This window comes from Triticum aestivum, chromosome 7B (genome assembly GCF_018294505.1).
Source record: "Triticum aestivum cultivar Chinese Spring chromosome 7B, IWGSC CS RefSeq v2.1, whole genome shotgun sequence".
Classification (NCBI taxonomy): Eukaryota; Viridiplantae; Streptophyta; class Magnoliopsida; order Poales; family Poaceae; genus Triticum; species Triticum aestivum.
Window position 1 is genome coordinate 416,239,718 of NC_057813.1, and position 19,846 is coordinate 416,259,563.

The 19,846-nt window shown below is 44.5% G+C and overlaps 1 protein-coding gene across 1 annotated transcript; it reads right to left on the reverse strand.

Annotated features, from left to right (window-relative positions):
- Positions 1-2,667: 2,667 nt before the first annotated feature.
- On the reverse strand, positions 2,668-5,441 carry LOC123160858 (uncharacterized). Its single transcript, XM_044578709.1, has 3 exons — positions 5,124-5,441; positions 3,367-3,481; positions 2,668-2,982 (listed from the first exon to the last, which is right to left on the reverse strand). The coding sequence occupies exons 1-3, from the start codon at positions 5,364-5,366 to the stop codon at positions 2,909-2,911; spliced, it is 432 nt and encodes a 143-aa protein (XP_044434644.1). The 5' UTR covers positions 5,367-5,441; the 3' UTR covers positions 2,668-2,908.
- Positions 5,442-19,846: the final 14,405 nt, after the last annotated feature.

Consider the following 19,846-nt stretch of genomic DNA (forward strand, 5'->3'; position numbering starts at 1 on the left):
GACTTGTGAGCCTTAAGAAGCCCATTGTCTCACGTTTGATTCAGATTGCAAGTTCTTTGATTGCCTGCATCACATATAAAATTTGTGCTTTGGTCTTCAAGAATACCTTCACATCAATGGTTGACAAATTGGAGCCAAGGTTTTGCATAAAGGGTGTATGGAGATGAGAACAAGAAAAACCACTTCTCCCAGATGTCAGTCTGGATTCATCAGTGAAATGGAGGGGCTGTGGGAGGCTGCCACCTGGTGAGACATCTCCTTGTGGGATGCTTCATAGTAGATGCTAGTGGTTTGGGGCATAAAGCTTCAACAGATCCCAATTAATTTGCCTTTTGATTAATGAAAGGGCAAAGGAGAGTGAGTGCTCATTGGACATTCCCAAGAGAAAGATTGCTGTCATGTCATCTCCTCCAGCTACATGCTTGGCCTATGACACTTGAGACCTTTTAGATGCTAGCTCTTTCCAGTGTTCTCTAATCCACCAGCATAACATGCTGCTACTGTAGTTAAAGATGCATACTAGTACTATGCTCCTGGCTAGTCATGGATATGTTATTATTGTAGGTCAGTTTCTGTTCATGCTTCTTTGGCCTTATTAGGTGGCTGCTGTAAGCTCAATTTAAAAACTACTCTATGTTGAGATAGCAATCTTGCCTATCATGGCCCTGTCCTTACAGATATACATAACTAACTAGAGACATCAACAACAAGATTGCTTCAAGGAATATATTTGAAGTTATACCAAGTAAAGCGCATTTTGTCACAAATACGCAACTAGTTCAGCAATCTTAAATAATCAGGGAATATTAGCATTGGCTCTTGAAAAGTATGGCCCTCTCTTAAATCATCCAAATATTAAAATGAGTCTAATGGTAATGAACAATTTGGAGAATCAAGAATGAAGCCCAGCCAATCATATTATGTAACATCATCAGATTAAAAGCAGGCTGCAAATAATACTGCTTATATCCCCAAAGTTAAGCTCATGGCTTCACGGCTACAGATTGCTGTTATATTTCTACCTAGGGTGAAAAAGTTACCTTTATCAGATATTATATTTATGTCTTAAACTATACAAGCGCATTAGCGCTCGTTTCATAACCAAGGTGCGCAGCAGCTGCGCGAAGCAATCCATGATCGAATTCCTCCAAGATTCTTGTAGTTAGGGCTCTAGTTTAACGAAGCATCTTATGGAGCAATATCACACAAGAACTAGGCCACTTTTACTCCTTTCATATTTTGGTTCACGATATCTGGTCGGTTTAATCTGCTAACCGGCAATGGACAGAGAAGCTTGTCTACATCGTCGAAGATGGTTTGAGCATATACAACACAGGCCTACAGAAGCGCCATTGCATAGCAAACGATTAAGGCGTGCTGATAATGTCAAGAGAGGGCGGGGTAGACCAAACTTGACAAGGAAGGAGTCCGTAAAAAGAGATCTGAAGGACTTGAATATCACCAAAGATTTAGCTATGGGCAGGGGTGTATGGAAGTTAACTATCCACGCGCCAAAACCATGACTTGGTTTAGACATCTTATGGATTTCAACTCTAGTGTACACCAACCTGTTTGGGACTGAAGGCTTTGTTGTTGTTGTTGTCGTCTGCGGCCGCATTTATGTTAAAGGTGTGGCTAGATCTTAGTCGACTAAGATTTAACGAAGCCTCAGTCATGTGACATAATTTGCAAGAAAGAAAAAGAAAAAACTAAACAGAAAATTTTGCAAAGATCTCAATCGGATATAGCATCGAATGAGACATAACCAAGTCTCAGTAGACTGAGATGTAGCAAGACTGTTATGTTAATTTAATGACCATGTTCAACCTATCTAAGTTTTACATAGATTAAGGTAGAGATGATATGCAAACCTATACCTAGTCTATGATATGCCTAGGCACATAGAAAACTTAATAGAAGGACTAGAAATATGCTAGTGGCACAATGTGCAAGCACTTGCTCATGTCTGCTATGGTGCATTGAATTTTCTCTCCTCTTTGTCTTTGTTATTATGCTGCATGGTGGATGTACTAAGACATGACAACAAGTACTTAGTAATCATCAATTGGCTGCTACAAGTCGGTCGCCAATGGTGTCTGAAAAGCCCACTTTTGTATGATGCAAATGCACAAGGCAGAGGAGAGCAAACTACTATCCAGGACCACTGCCTGCCTGCCTGCCTTTGGCTCTGAATCTAGGAACACCAAAAGCAGCCAATGCAGAGCTTGGCAAGTTGCAGTGTCTGTTAGAACAAAGGAGAAATGCCTGGCTATGCATGCAGAAATCAATCCCCCTAGAGATGCATAGTTTATGGTTTCTAATTAGGGAGCCTTGCTGGTCCAACAAATGTTGATTTGCTTTCTGCCATAGGAAGAGTTATAAGAGGAAAAAGGAGGAAGATATGGTCCTATTTGTTTTGTTTGACTGAGAAAAACAAACCTGTTAAACAGTAGCCATTTCCCCTTATAAACAGGGATGTGTCCTTCGATTCCCGCCGGCTTCTATTCCTCTTTATTTTTTACCAAGAACATCAGTTCTATTTTCTCGAGTGACAAATGAATCTCCAATGATTGGTGTAGCTAAGCGTAACGAGGATATGGATGCAAACATGACATCCAATGAAGGGCCATAAGCTGTTTCAAAATATGGGAACTTGGGCACATGCACTGACTTTTTATCTTTTCAAATTTAAACGAAAACAAACGACTTTTCTGAGTACAAAGCTCTGCATATAATGCAACCATTTTTACTAGTGGAAAATGCATGAAACTTCAAAATTAGACAGACCACACCCGTCTTGTAAAGCATAAACAAGTCCTGAAAACTAGCCAGACCACACCCGTATTCTGAATCATAAATAGGTCCTCCACAGCCTAGCACAGCAACTTGTTCCATGGCACGTCCGTAATCAGCGAAACCGCCGGGAGCTATCCTCACTTCCCAGTCCAAGGGATCTCTGTGCATTGGCAATTCCTTCTTCATCTGCAAGAGATGCAGTCAAAGCAGAAATAAGCAATTGTGTCGTAATTGAAAAAACAACGAGGGGCACGTTACATAAGTGAACTAAATAGATAAAGTTATCTTGATATCTGGGCATCTGGCACATATTTAGATTAACACAATACGGATCAGCTATCAGTGACACGACGCATTTGAGAAGAATGTTATTTAGTCGGTTTTATTCTTGGTACATGAATAGGATATCAATAACATCTATAATAGATGATGTAGTGGCTTGAAATCAATAACAGTGAGTAGTTAGTTTATTCACTAGGAGGAAATGCTAAATTGCGTTCTACAGAACAACGAATAGGATCAGTGTAAACCAGGTTAATACAATACTATCTTGCCATTGACTGAGCTCACCCCAGAACTGTGTGAAGATCTTGAAGAAAAAGTTCACATTACGGGAGACACTGTATGCCATCACAGGAGGAAGAGGCTTGACAAGTGTATCCACCGTGAAAACTCTCCGCAGAAACTGCAAAACAAAGGGCTTCTTATCAGACAATTAACCAACAACGAACAAAAGTAAGTACAAGATGCCTTCATTTCAAAATCAGTTATCCTCGATAGGTGGGATTTGTTGATTTGCTTATTCGTCTAGACATCTACATAAACTTCAAAGTGAATGAAACATTAGGACCACACAAAGTGAATGAAGTATTAGGAATCACACACAATGACAATATCTATCTTTTACCAAATAAGAAGTCAATATCTCTGTGATAGTGTTTTTTTTTTGCGGGTGATCTCTGTGATAGTTCTTATGCACAATATCAGGATCGCCTGTTTGCAACCCCTCTCTGGATTGAGGTGCAACAAGGGGTATACCTCTTTGGGAGGATGGGTCACAAACCAAACAATTCCAGGTCGACGGCCATGGTAGGACATAGTTTTTTTCACTGAGATCACTAGTACCATTTTTTTTTCACTCACGCCAATTTTTAGAGGCTAAAAGTTTTGATATAGCAAACAAGTATAGAAGATCAAATGTCTAAATCGTAAAACAAATGGAAAAGGTTGGCCTAGCACAGCACACACATCTCTCTTATTTTCACGTACTCCAGCCCTAGCATCTTACCCTCAACCACCAAGTCCTGAACACCATGTGTTAGTTATATTCTAACCATCAGTCTTTCAGCTCCCACCAACACCCATCCTGCTGTCACTTCTGACCCCTCCATCCACCAGCGATAGATTGAAGCACCGCTGTAGTTGTCTGACAAAGAATCAAAGGCAACCACAGGTACGCTCAGCGCAGGAAAGGGGCGGGCAACATCCAAGAGCGGTCATGGTGCCACCATGGTAATAGCAGGATGAGGAGCGCCAAGTGACACACAACGACGACTGCATAGTGCAAGTTCTCATTTGGGATCGAGAGCAACTGTTTTGGGCTGTGTTAAGTCCGTCAACCCATGGTGATCCCTACTTGACACTAACCCTTGACTGGGGTGATCGATCACAGGTCAAGGGATGTGGCGTCGACCCATGATCCCTGTTTCTATGTGTAGGACTACTATGATGAACAAGTTAGCAAAGAGTCAAGAAAAACTGTGATAAAAGCCGTGCAGGGTAGATGATACTTGGACATGGCCTTCCATTTACACAACTGTGCTTGTCAGTGGCAAATTATTTACATGAACTAAAAGTATTTTTGTCGATATCTTGAGTAAATAATATGGTCACCTGAATTAAGATGGAAACCATTATATGAGAGAAACCAAGAGTTGCCAATTGTGGGGCTGTTTATTTCATTTAATCCAATTTACAAAATTGTGTTGCTATTGATCCTTTGTCTTAATTATTATGGTTAGGGTTATGACAGTCAAAGGTGAAGTGCAATCTTGTGAATTTTGGCCAACAATGTTCAGATGGTTTTGCAGTGCCTCTATCCAAAAAAACTAAATCTATTGTTTCAGTTTTACTACCATTAGGTCCATTACCAGTTGATTGAACCCTAAACTTGTTAATTAATCCTGAGGAAATTCCTTCTGTTACAACTGCAGCCTCTGAGAGTTCACAATTCGTCGAACACCTAGAGCGAATCGCCCAACACCAATAAACAAGGAAGAGGCATAGGGGGAGGGAAGAGATTGGTGTGTGGCGCGGGCGGGCCATACCCTGCTGTTGCGCTGGAAGGAGTAGCGCAGCTCGGGGTCGATCTCGTCCTCCTCGAAGTCGTCGACGGCGAGGTCGAGGTCCGGGCGCTTGCTGCGTGGCATGTTCATGGTGGGCGTCTCCCCGGGGTTGCTGGTGACGGTGACCTTCCCCTCGCGGCTCATCCTGGACGCCTCGTCGTCCTCCTCCGCCTCCCCCGTCCGCCATGGCGCCGACGACAGCAGCTCCTTCCTCTTCCTCACCATCGTCCTCTCCTTTCTTCTCGCGTGTTGTCGTTTGCTTCCGGTTTGGTTTTGCGAGGAGGAAGGAAGGGGATGACGATGACGAGAGGATGAGGTAGGGAAAGCTTTCCGTTGGGCTCTGGTGGGTCGGATTGGAGAGGAAGTGGACTTTCGTGGACTGAATCACGTGCTTTAGCTCTGGATGTCGTATGGGCCGGCCCATTTTACCTTTTTTATAGTTTATTCCTTCTTTTCTTTTTTAGTTTTTTATTTTACTTTTTCCCTTTTTCTTTTCTTTAATTTCTTCACATGTTTTTGCGAATTTTATTTTCAAATTCGTGAACATTTTTTTGTTCATCCTATTCAAAGAATGTTCATCGAATTCATTTTTTTGTTCATTGTATTTAAAAAACTTTCATAAAAATTCAAAATATGTTCATCATATTCACAATTAGTTCATCATTTTCGAAAAATATTCATCAATTTCTAAAAATGTTTATCAAATTCAAATTTTGATCATGGAATTCAAAATTTGTTCATCAATTTTTTCAAAAAACATTGTTCATCTAACTCAAAAAAATGTGGATCCTATTCAAATTTTGTTCGCCATAATTGTTAAAGATGTTCATCAAATTCAGAAAACTATCATCAATATCCAAATTCACTCGCATTTTTTGAAATCAGGAACATTTTTCAAATTCGTGAATATTATTTGTATTCTGGGACATTTTTTGGCTCCACGAACTTTTTGAATCTAATATTTTTTAATTTGGAAATATTTCTAAATCCTGAATTATTTAAATAAGGAAAAATGAAAACAAAAAGAAAAAATAGGGGGCGCCCCACCGCCGCTCATGGGCCGGCCCAAATGGCCGTGCGAGGGGAGCAAGGGTGCGCACTGTGACCCACCCCCCCAGCACGGAGCGCGCTGAATAGGAGGACGCACGTGGGATGTCGTAGGCCCTTTCGTGTCAAAGTTGAATGGGTTGTCATTAATCAGCTTGCGGGCATATACGAATCGAGCTGATTTCATTGACTCATAACGAAGCATCAAAAGAACACAGACACAATAAGCCCACACCTGTGTCTAAAAGAACAAGTTCACACCTGGCCTTAGTGAAGAAAATACAGTCGATGATTCATTCCCACAGTGTTTTAATACAATAGATTTTTTTGACTTATCTGCCGAGAATACCACACACGCCATTTCTTCACGAAACTTCATACCCGAGTAAAATGATCGACCAGGTTTGATACCCCAAAATTTCACATTTCTTTATGTTCCCTGGTTTTTTTTGTTACTATTCGTATAAGGTTCACGGGCACCCAAGAGCTCCAAGTCTGTGTCCCTACTATAATCTAATACTTCCTCTGTTTCTTTGCATCTGAGTTTTGTCTTAAGTCAAACTTCATATAATTTCACCAAGACTGTGGGAAAAAATATCAACATTGACATCATCAAATCAATATCATTACATGCATCAAGGACTTAATTCATATCGTACACCTAAACTTTTTTTGAAAGGGAGGATGTACCCCCGGTGAAAGCGCAGGTTTACTCCCAGAGGGGGTGAATGGGAGATTTTTAGAAATTCGTCAAACTCCGACGAATTTGACGAAGATCAAAATGGAGAAATAGAAACACGGGAGAAACTAAGTCATCATAGAATCAGAGTACATGCAATTAGGATACGTAATAGTGAACAACATGCAATCATACAATCATGCACGCATGAAGAAAATGAACTGAGGAAATGAAAGATACCGAGATGAAATTTTTCAGTTCAAATTCGTCAGAGCATAGATTACAAATTCATCAGCGGCAGAATAAAGTAAGGGAGGGCTGAAGAATTTGAAACCAGGTTGGCTCGATGAAGACAATGGAATTTTGTAGACCAGTTCCAGTTGCTGCATCAACTGTATCTAGTTTAGGCGGCTGAGTCGCAACTCAGAGGACACACGATCTTCACCGTATTCCTCTTGAGCTAAAGTCACTGAATCCTTGCCCAATCAATTGTGGTAAGTCTTCAAAGTAGACTTCCAAAACCTTCACAGACTTGTTCACCGACACACCACAATGACTCTTGGTGTACTCAGAACTTGACGCTTAACCGTCTGAAAGAATGACAGTCTTCAAAGGTAATAGGCGTCAGATCACACAGATCAATCTCTTCAGTGATGCTCAATCACTTTGGCTCTGGGTTTTTCCTCACTTAGGATTCTCTCAAAATTGTCGGAGGATAGGTTGTTCTCTTATGACAAGTGTCAGTTTCTCTCGGAGTAGTCAACCAACCAGTGGTTGTGGGGGCGGCTATTTATATCCAGGGCAACCCGACATGAATTGTCATAATGCCCTTCTCTGATTCTATCATTGTCAGGATAAGGATCCACTCAACAGCTGGCACGCGGCGCAACAACGGTTGGAATTTGAACTCTCAAATTCACCGGGGCACTCAATTTCCTCACTTTCAGGCAGAACACACCGGTGAACTCCTAACTCCTCAGCATGACCAAATTCGTCAGTGACCAAATGAACTTCGTCACTGTCGCTAGCAATTGCGTCAGCTATACTGGAGATTTCCAAAGGCTTCACTGAAGCGACTTTTGTGTATAGGTTTGTATAGGTTTGAGCATCACTTTGGAAATGTGAAATATGATTCACCTAGACCCCCTTTAATAGTACGGTTTTTCCTATGACTCAAAGAAGAAGAAAGGAAATTATGAAAACAAAATCTTCACGCTTCAAAGTCTTCACTTCAATTCCTTAAAAGGTCGTACCAATTTCATCACCAATTTCTTCACTTGAAGAAATACTTTTTAGGGGTCGTCTTCCATGTGTTAAACTAAATCTTTTGGAACTCTGTCTCCTGTTTATACTCACAAACTCATTAGTTCCTCAACCTATTTGTCATCAATACTCCAAAATCACTAAGGGGGCACTTGATGCACTTACACCTGGCCTCTGCATCTGGGCGATGCATGCAACCATTTTATTAATTATGCACAAAGTCCTTACAAAGTAATACATCAGTAAGCCTGAAGCCACCATCTTGGCAACACTTGTCGCTACTCCTATTCCCGTGATGAAGGGGTGCCGAATGTCCGAGCCTAATACCAAACAAACATCCCACCAACACCTAACATCTAATGACGGATGCCCCATCCAAGCCATAAAACTTGGACTGGGTTACAAACTGGTCTGGCACACTTTCAGTGGGCACCCACATATGCATGATGCAAGGTCCGTCACCTCCTTCATCCATTGATCCGTCCTCAAATCAGATATTGATGCATCGACCTTGCCAGGCCTCTCTACCATCGACGTCACCACGACGCCAGACAACATCGCCCTCCTACGCGAGTCCATCCCCACCCATCGGACACGGAGTCTCCACTGCGCCACGCCGATGAGATCCGCCACCATTGATGTTTAGGATGAAGCACCGCTCCACGACCTACCGACGTCCACCAAGTCGTTCACATGTCCGTCCAGCCGATGAATGTCTCCAAAGATGATGCCCTCATGGGGGTGACGATGAATATATCGTGATCATCCGATCCAGGAGGCCCCACAACGCCTCCAACGAGGGCTACTACGCCCACGGCGCCACCGTCAATGGTAGCCTCCTCCAGATCTGAGGTTTCCATCGGAAACAATGGAGCGAGGGATGCCCCACATTGCCTCCAACGAGGAAAATGACACCCACGGGCGCCGCCAACGATGATGGCATCCTCACCCACTTTAGCAGCTAGGCCACCATCTCCTCCTCCAGTTGATCCGCCCCCGGGAAGCCACCATGAGGCAACACCAACCGACTAGATCCCTTTGGACCAACAATAAAGACAACCAAAGGTAGAGGAGATCACATCGCTGTGTGAACGGCACCATGGACACACACATGTCGTCCCGAGGCGCCCGCTCAAGATCCACCGTCATAGCCACACCTCCAAGCCGCGACACAGGGACGCCCCGCCGCCGCCATCATCCCCCTGCACGGGCTTTGCCCAGCCGGGATCCGGTAGCGACGGGAGGGGAGGCAGAGGGGAAGGGGAGGCAGACGGGAGGCGGAGGAGATCATGATCTGGAGGGGAGGGGAGGCGGACGGGAGGTGGAGGCGGAGGAGATCGGGATCTGGCATACCTCGTACACCTTAACTATTGTAGATGTTGATGCTTATATAGAAATTTGGTAAAATTTCACGACCTTTCATTTAAGGCAAATCTTATATGCGGAGTAAAAAGAAATGAATGGAGTATTTCTCTAACATGCATTGAGAATGTGTGCAATACATTATAGTGAAATGTAGGTCGCAACGGCTCGGCGTGTTAGGAGAGAAACATAAATATGTTGATTGGTAAGAGCATCTCCACCCGCCCCCAAGAGCCCCCAGGGCATCTTTTTTATCGCCGGTGCCAAAAACATCGCCCAGTAGCGCCCTCAGGAGCCCAAAATTTGCAGGTTTGGGACAAAATTGGCGTTGGCGGACCCAGGCCAAACCCAGCATGCTGGGGGCCGACCAGGGGCGCCGGGGGAAAGAAAAATGGCGCTAAAACTTCCCGCTCCCGATTCCCATCCTGTGGGCCCGCAGAGTCAGCGACTAGGCTTTGTCGTCCTCATTGCCTCGCCTTGGCTCCAGCGCGAGTCAATGCCAAGGCTGTCGTCGGTCAGCCTTCCATTGATCACGGGCGGCGCACTGATGGCGAGCCGTCACGCGCCCCGCCCTTTCCTGCCACGCGTCCACGTTGCTGTCGCCTCCTTGCCGCTATAAAAGCCGACTTTCATCACCGCTCGCCGCACACTCGCCACAACCATCTCTCTCTCCCCCGCCTCCAGCGCCGACCACCTTTCTCGCCCTCTCTCGTATTGAGAAACGTAACATGCAATTTCAAAAAAATTCCTACGCTCACGCAAGATCTTTCTAGGAGATGCATAGCAACGAGAGGGGAGAGTGTGTCCACGTATCCTCGTAGACCGAAAGCGGAAGCGTTAACTTAATGTGGTTGATGTAGTCAAACGTCTTATCTAATCAACTGATCAAGTACCAAACGTACGACACCTCCGAGTTCTGCACACGTTCAGCTTAATGATGTCCCTCGAACTCTTGATCCAGTAGAGGTATGAAGGAGCCGATGAGTTCCGTCAGCACGACGACGTGATGATGGTGTTGGTGAAGTGATCCGCACAAGGCTTCGCCTAAGCACTACGACAATATGACCGGAGGAGTAAACGGTGGAGGGGGGCACCGCACATGACTAAACAATTGATGTGCTTTGGGGTGCCCCTGCCCCCGTATATAAAGGAGGAGGGGAGGATGCCCGCCACCTGGGGCACGCCAAGGGAGGGGGGAGTCCTACTAGGACTCCACTCCTAGTAGGATTCGGCCCCCTTCTTTTTTCCTTCAACCGGAAGGGGGATAGGGGAAGGGAGAGGGAAGAGGAGAAGAAAAGAGGGGCGCCTCCCTCCCCTAGTGCAATTCGGACTCCCCATGGGATGGGGGCACGTCCACCACTTGTGGGCTGCCTCCCCTCTCTCCTATGGCCCATGTTGGCCCAACAATTCCTGGGGGGGTACCGGTAACCTCCCGGTACTCCAAAAAATATCCGAACCTTCCCGAAACCGTTGACGTGTCCGAACATAACCTTCCAATATATGAATCTTTACCTCTTGACCATTTCTAGACTCCTCTCATGTCCGTGATCTCATCCGGGACTCCGAACAACCTTTGGTCACCAAAACACATAACTCATATAATACCTATCGTCATCAAACATTAAGCGTGCGGACCCTACGGGTTAGAGAACTATGTAGACATGACCGAGACACCTCTCCGGTCAATGACCAATAGTGGAACCTGGATGCTCATATTGGTTTTGTTGGGGAACGTAGTAATTTCAAAAAAAATCCTACGCACACGCAAGATCATGGTGATGCATAGCAACAAGAGGGGAGTGTGTTGTCCACGTACCCTCATAGACCGTAAGCGGAAGCGTTATGACAACGCGGTTGATGTAGTCGTACATCTTCATGATCCAACCGATCCAAGCACCGAACGTACGGCACCTCCGAGTTCAGCACACGTTCAACTCGATGACGATCCCCGGACTCCGATCCAGCAAGGTGTCGGGGATGAGTTCCGTCAGCACGACGCAGACTCTGATCCAACAAGGAGTCGGGGATGAGTTCCATTAGCACGACGGCGTGGTGACGATGATGATGTTCTACCGACGCAGGGCTTCGCCTAAGCACCGCAATGATATGACCGAGGTGGAATATGGTGGAGGGGGGCACCGCACACGGCTAAGGAACGATCACGATGATCAACTTGTGTGTCTAGAGGTGCCCCCCTGCCCCCGTATATAAAGGAGGGAGGGGGGAGGTGCGGCCGGCCCCCTAGGGGTGCGCCTGGAGGAGTCCTACTTCCACCGGGAGTAGGACTCCCCCCTCTTGCCTTGGTGGAGAAGGAAAGGGGGGAGGGGAAAGAGGAAAGGGGGCGCCGCCCCCCTTCCTTGTCCTATTCGGACTAGGGGGAGGGGGCGGGCGGCCTGCCCTGGCCGGCCCTCCTCTTCTCCCTCATGGCCCATGTAGGCCCATTAACCCCCCCCCCCCGGGGGGGGGGGTTCCGGTAACCCCCAGTACTCCAGTAAAATCCCGATTTCACCCGGAACGTTTCCGATATCCAAATATAGGCTTCCAATATATCAATCTTTATGTCTTGACCATTTCGAGACTCCTCGTCATGTCCGTGATCACATCCAGGACTCCAAACAACCTTCGGTACATCAAAACTTATAAACTCATAATAAAACTGTCATCGTAACGTTAAGCGTGCGGACCCTACGGGTTCGAGAACTATGTAGACATGACCTAGAACTGTTCCCGGTCAATAACCAATAGCGGAACCTGGATGCTCATATTGGCTCCTACATATTCTAAGCAGATCTTTATCGGTCAAACCGCACAACAACATACGTTGTTCCCTTTGTCATCGGTATGTTACTTGCCCGAGATTCGATCGTCGGTATCCAATACCTACTTCAATCTCATTACCGGCAAGTCTCTTTACTCGTTACGTAATGCATCATTCCATAACTAACTCATTAGCTACATTGCTTGCAAGGCTTATAGTGATGTGCATTACCGAGAGGGCCCAGAGATACCTCTCCGACAATCGGAGTGACAAAACCTAATCTCGAAATACGCCAACTCAACATGTACCTTTGGAGACACCTGTAGAGCTCCTTTATAATCACCCAGTTACGTTGTGACGTTTGGTAGCACACAAAGTGTTCCTCCGGTAAACGGGAGTTGCATAATCTCATAGTTCTAGGAACTTTGTATAAGTCATGAAGAAAGCAATAGCAACATACTAAATGATCAAGTGCTAGGCTAACGGAATGGGTCAAGTCAATCACATCATTCTCCTAATGATGTGATCCCGTTAATCAAATGACAACACATGTCTATGGTTAGGAAACATAACCATCTTTGATTAATGAGCTAGTCAAGTAGAGGCATACTAGTGACATTATGTTTGTCTATGTATTCACACATGTATCATGTTTCCAGGTAATACAATTCTAGCATGAATAATAAACATTTATCATGATATGAGGAAATAAATAATAACTTTATTATTGCCTCTAGGGCATATTTCCTTCAATCTCCCACTTGCACTAGAGTCAATAATCTAGATTACACAGTAATGATTCTAACACCCATGGAGTCTTGGTGCTGATCATGTTTTGCTCGTGAAAGAGGCTTAGTCAACGGGTCTGCAACATTCAGATCTGTATGTATCTTGCAAATCTCTATGTCTCCCACCTGGACTTGGTCCCGGATGGAATTGAAGCGTCTCTTGATGTGCTTGGTACTCTTGTGAAATCTGGATTCCTTTGCCAAGGCAATTGCACCAGTATTGTCACAGAAGATCTTCATTGGTCCCGATGCACTAGGTATGACACCTAGATCGGAAATGAACTCCTTCATCCAGACTTCTTCATTTGCTGCTTCCGAAGCAGCTATGTACTCCGCTTCGCATGTAGATCCCGCCATGACGCTTTGTTTAGAACTGCACCAACTTACAGCTCCACTGTTTAATAAAAACACGTATCCGGTTTGCGATTTAGAATCGTCCGGATCAGTGTCAAAGCTTGCATCGACGTAACCATTTACGACTAGCTCTTTGTCACCTCCATAAACGAGAAACATATCCTTAGTCCTTTTCAGGTATTTCAGGATGTTCTTGACCGCTGTCCAGTGATCCACTCCTGGATTACTTTGGTACCTTCCTGCCAAGCTTATTGCTAAGCATACGTCAGGTCTGGTACACAGCATTGCATACATGATAGAGCCTATGGCTGAAGCATAGGGAACATCTTTCATTTTCTCTCTATCTTCTGCTGTGGTCGGGCATTGAGTCTGACTCAACTTCACACCTTGTAATACAGGCAAGAACCCTTTCTTTGCCTGATCCATTTTGAACTTTTTCAAAACTTTATCAAGGTATGTGCTTTGTGAAAGTCCAATTAAGCGTCTTGATCTATCTCTATAGATCTTGATGCCCAATATGTAAGCAGCTTCACCGAGGTCTTTCATTGAAAAACTTTTATTCAAGTATCCCTTTATGCTATCCAGAAATTCTATATCATTTCCAATTAACAATATGTCATCTACATATAATATCAGAAATGCTATAGAGCTCCCACTCACTTTCTTGTAAAAACATGCTTCTCCAAAAGTCTATATAAAACCATATGCTTTGATCACGCTATCAAAGCGTTTATTCCAACTTCGAGATGCTTGCACCAGTCCATAAATGGATCGCTGGAGCTTGCACACTTTGTTAGCACCTTTTGGATCGACAAAACCTTCCGGTTGCATCATATACAACTCTTCTTCCAGAAATCCATTCAGGAATGCAGTTTTGACATCCATTTGCTAAATTTCATAATCATAAAATGCAGCAATTGCTAACATGATTCGGACAGACTTAAGCATCGCTACGGGTGAGAAAGTCTCATCGTAGTCAACCCCTTGAACTTGTTGAAAACCTTTTGCAACAAGTCGAGCTTTGTAGACAGTTACATTACCATCAACGTCAGTCTTCTTCTTGAAGATCCATTTATTCTCAATGGCTTGCCGATCATCGGGCAAGTCAACCAAAGTCCATACTTTGTTCTCATACATGGATCCTATATCAGATTTCATGGCTTCAAGCCATTTTGCGGGATCTGGGCTCATCATCGCTTCCTCATAGTTCGTAGGTTCGCCATGGTCAAGTAACATGACTTCCAGAATAGGATTACCGTACCACTCTGGTGCGGATCTTACTTTGGTAGACCTACGAGGTTCAGTAGAAACTTGATCTGAAGTTTCATGATCAATATCATTAGCTTCCTCACTAATTGGTATAGTTGTCACAGGAACCGGTTCTTGTGATGAACTACTTTCCAATAAGGGAGCAGGTACAGTTACCTCATCAAGTTCTACTTTCCTCCCACTCACTTCTTTTGAGAGGAACTCCTTCTCTAGAAAGGATCTGAATTTAGCAACAAAAATCTTGCCCTCAGATCTGTGATAGAAGGTGTACCCAATAGTCTCTTTTGGGTATCCTATGAAGACACATTTCTCCGATTTGGGTTCGAGCTTATCTGGTTGAAGTTTCTTCACATAAGCATCGCAGCCCCAAACTTTAAGAAATGACAACTTTGGTTTCTTGCCAAACCACAGTTCATAAGGCGTCGTCTCAACGGATTTTGATGGTGCCCTATTTAACGTGAATGCGGCCGTCTCTAAAGCATAACCCCAAAACGATAGCGGTAAATCAGTAAGAGACATCATAGATCGCACCATATCCAGTAAAGTACGATTACGACGTTCGGACACACCATTTCGTTGTAGTGTTCCGGGTGGCTTGAGTTGTGAAACTATTCCGCATTGTTTCAAATGTAAACCATACTCGTAACTCAAATATTCTCCTCCACGATCAGATCGTAGAAATTTTATTTTCTTGTTACGATGATTTTCCACTTCACTCTGAAATTCTTTGAACTTTTTAAATGTTTCATACTTGTGTTTCATCAAGTAGATATACCCATATCTGCTCAAATCATCTGTGAAGGTGAGAAAATAACGATACCCGCCGCGAGCCTCAATATTCATTGGACCACATACATCAGTATGTATGATTTCCAACAAATCAGTTGCTCGCTCCATAGTTCCAGAGAATGGCGTTTTAGTCATCTTGCCCATGAGGCACGGTTCGCAAGTACCAAGTGATTCATAATCAAGTGATTCCAAAATTCCATCAGTATGGAGTTTCTTCATGCGCTTTACATCGATATGACCTAAACGGCAGTGCCACAAATAAGTTGCACTATCATTATCAACTCTGCATCTTTTGGCTTCAACATTATGAATATGTGTATCACTACTATCAAGATTTAATAAAAATAGACCACTCTTCAAGGGTGCATGACCATAAAAGATATTACTCATATAAATAGAACAACCATTATTCTCTGATTTAAATGAATAACCGTCTCGCATCAAACAAGATCCAGATATAATGTTCATGCTCAACGCTGGCACCAAATAACAATTATTTAGGTCTAATACTAATCCCGATGGTAGATGTAGAGGTAGCGTGCCGACCGCGATCACATCGACTTTGGAACCATTTCCCACGCGCATCGTCACCTCGTCCTTAGCCAATCTTCGCTTAATCCGTAGTCCCTGTTTCGAGTTGCAAATATTAGCAACAGAACCAGTATCAAATACCCAGGTGCTACTACGAGCATTAGTAAGGTACACATCAATAACATGTATATCACATATACCTTTGTTCACTTTGCCATCCTTCTTATCCGCCAAATACTTGGGGCAGTTCCGCTTCCAGTGTCCAGTCTGCTTGCAGTAGAAGCACTCAGTCTCAGGCTTAGGTCCAGACTTGGGTTTCTTCTCCTGAGCAGCAACTTGTTTGCTGTTCTTCTTGAAGTTCCCCTTCTTCTTCCCTTTTCCCCTTTTCTTGAAATTGGTGGTATTGTTAACCATCAACACTTGATGCTCCTTCTTGATTTCTACCTCCGCGGCTTTTAGCATTGCGAAGAGCTCGGGAATAGTCTTGTCCATCCCTTGCATATTATAGTTCATCACGAAGCTCTTGTAGCTTGGTGGCAGTGATTGAAGAATTCTGTCAATGACACTATCATCAGGAAGATTACTCCCAGTTGAATCAAGTGATTATTATACCCAGACATTTTGAGTATGTGTTCACTGACAGAACTACTCTCCTCCATCTTACAGCTATAGAACTTATTGGAGACTTCATATCTCTCAATCCGGGCATTTGCTTGAAATATTAACTTCAACTCCTGAAACATCTCATATGCTCCATGACGTTCAAAACGTCGTTGAAGACCCAGTTCCAAGCCGTAAAGCATGGCACACTGAACTATCGAGTAGTCATCAGCTTTGCTCTGCCAGACATTCTTAACGTCGTCAGTTGCATCAACAGCAGGCCTGGCACCCAACGGTGCTTCCAGGACGTAATTCTTCTGTGCAACAATGAGGATAGTCCTCAGGTTACGGACCCAGTCCGTGTAATTTCTACCATCATCTTTCAACTTAGCTTTCTCAAGGAACACATTAAAATTCAATGGAACAACAGCACGAGCCATCTATCTACAACAAACATAGATAAGGAAAATACTATCAAGTACTAAGTTCATGATAAATTTAAGTTCAATTAATCATATTACTTAAGAACTCCCACTTAGACAGACATCTCTCTAGTCATCTAAGTGATCACGTGATCCAAATCAACTAAACCATGTCCGATCATCACGTGAGATGGAGTAGTTTCAATGGTGAACATCTCTATGTTGATCATATCTACTATATGATTCACGTTCGACCTTTCGGTCTCCGTGTTCCGAGGCCATATCTGTATATGTAGGCTCGTCAAGTTTAACCTGAGTATTCCGCATGTGCAACTATTTTGCACCCGTTGTATTTGAACGTAGAGCCTATCACACCTGATCATCACGTGGTGTCTCAGCACGAAGAACTTTCGCAACGATGCATACTCAGGGAGAACACTTCTTGATAATTTAGTGAGAGATCATCTTAAAATGCTACCGTCAATCAAAGCAAGATAAGATGCATAAAGGATAAACATCACATGCAATCAATATAAGTGATATGATATGGCCATCATCATCTTGTGCTTGTGATCTCCATCTCCGAAGCACCGTCGTGATCACCATCGTCACCGGCGCGACACCTTGATCTCCTTCGTAGCATCGTTGTCGTTACGCCATCTATTGCTTCTACGACTATCGCTACCGCTTAGTGATAAAGTAAAGCAATTACAGGGCGTTTGCATTTCATACAATAAAGCGACAACCATATGGCTCCTGCCAGTTGCCGATAACTTCAGTTACAAAACATGATCATCTCATACAATAAAATATAGCATCACGTCTTGACCATATCACATCACAACATGCCCTGCAAAAACAAGTTAGACGTCCTCTACTTTGTTGTTGCAAATTTTACGTGGCTGCTACGGGCTGAGCAAGAACCGTTCTTACCTACGCATCAAAACCACAATGATAGTTCGTCAAGTTAGTGTTGTTTTAACCTTCGCAAGGACCGGGCGTAGCCACACTCGGTTCAACTAAAGTTGGAGAAACAGACACCCGCTAGTCACCTGTGTGCAAAGCACGGCGGTAAAACCAGTCTCGCGTAAGCGTACGCGTAATGTCGGTCTAGGCCGCTTCATCCAACAATACCGCTGAACCAAAGTATGACATGCTGGTAAGCAGTATGACTTGTATCGCCCACAACTCATTTGTGTTCTACTCGTGCATATAACATCAACGCATAAAACCTAGGCTCGGATGCCACTATTGGGGAACGTAGTAATTTCAAAAAATCTCCTACGCACACGCAAGATCATGGTGATGCATAGCAACAAGAGGGGAGAGTGTTGTCCACGTACCCTCATAGACCGTAAGCGGAGGCGTTATGACAACACGGTTGATGTAGTCGTACGTCTTCACGATCCGACCGATCCAAGCACCGAACGTACGGCACCTCCGAGTTCAGCACACGTTCAGCTCGATGACGATCCCCGGACTCCGATCCAGCAGGGTGTCGGGGATGAGTTCCCTCAGCATGACGGTGTGGTGACGATGATGATGTTCTACCGACGCAGGGCTTCGCCTAAGCACTGCAACGATATGACCGAGGTGGAATATGGTGGAGGGGCACCGCACACGGCTAAGGAACGATCACGATGATCAACTTGTGTGTCTAGAGGTGCCCCCTGCCCCCGTATATAAAGGAGGGAGGGGGAAGGTGCGGCCGGCCCCCTAGGGTGCGCCTGGAGGAGTCCTACTCCCACCGGGAGTAGGACTCCCCCCTCTTGCCTTCGTGGAGAAGGAAAGGGGGGAGGGGAAAGAGGAAAGGGGGGCGCCGCCCCCCTTCCTTGTCCTATTCGGACTTGGGGGAGGGGGCGCGCGGCCTGCCCTGGCCGGCCCTCCTCTTCTTCCTCATGGCCCATGTAGGCCCATTAACCCCCCGGGGGGGGGGGGTTCCGGTAACCCCCCGGTACTCCGGTAAAATCCCGATTTCACCCGGAACGTTTCCGATATCCAAATATAGGCTTCCAATATATCAATCTTTATGTCTCGACCATTTCAAGACTCCTCGTCATGTCCGTGATCACATCCGGGACTCCGAACAACCTTTAGTACATCAAAACTTATAAACTCATAATAAAACTGTCATCGTAATGTTAAGCGTGCGGACCCTACGGGTTCGAGAACTATGTAGACATGACCTAGAACTGTTCCCGGCCAATAACCAATAGCGGAACCTGGATGCTCATATTGGCTCCTACATATTCTACGAAGATCTTTATCGGCCAAACCGCATAACAACATACGTTGTTCCCTTTGTCATCGGTATGTTACTTGCCCGAGATTCGATCGTCGGTATCCAATACCTAGTTCAATCTCATTATCGGCAAGTCTCTTTACTCGTTACATAATGCATCATTCCGTAACTAACTCATTAGCTACATTGCTTGTAAGGCTTATAGTGATGTGCATTACCGAGAGGGCCCAGAGATACCTCTCCGACAATCAGAGTGACAAAACCTAATCTCAAAATACGCCAACTCAACATGTACCTTTGGAGACACCTGTAGAGCTCCTTTATAATCACCCAGTTACGTTGTGACGTTTGGTAGCACACAAAGTGTTCCTCCGGTAAACGGGAGTTGCATAATCTCATAGTTGTAGGAACTTTGTATAAGTCATGAAGAAAGCAATAGCAACATACTAAACGATCAAGTGCTAGGCTAACGGAATGGGTCAAGTCAATCACATCATTCTCCTAATGATGTGATCCCGTTAGTCAAATGACAACACATGTCTATGGTTAGGAAACATAACCATCTTTGATTAATGAGCTAGTCAAGTAGAGGCATACTAGT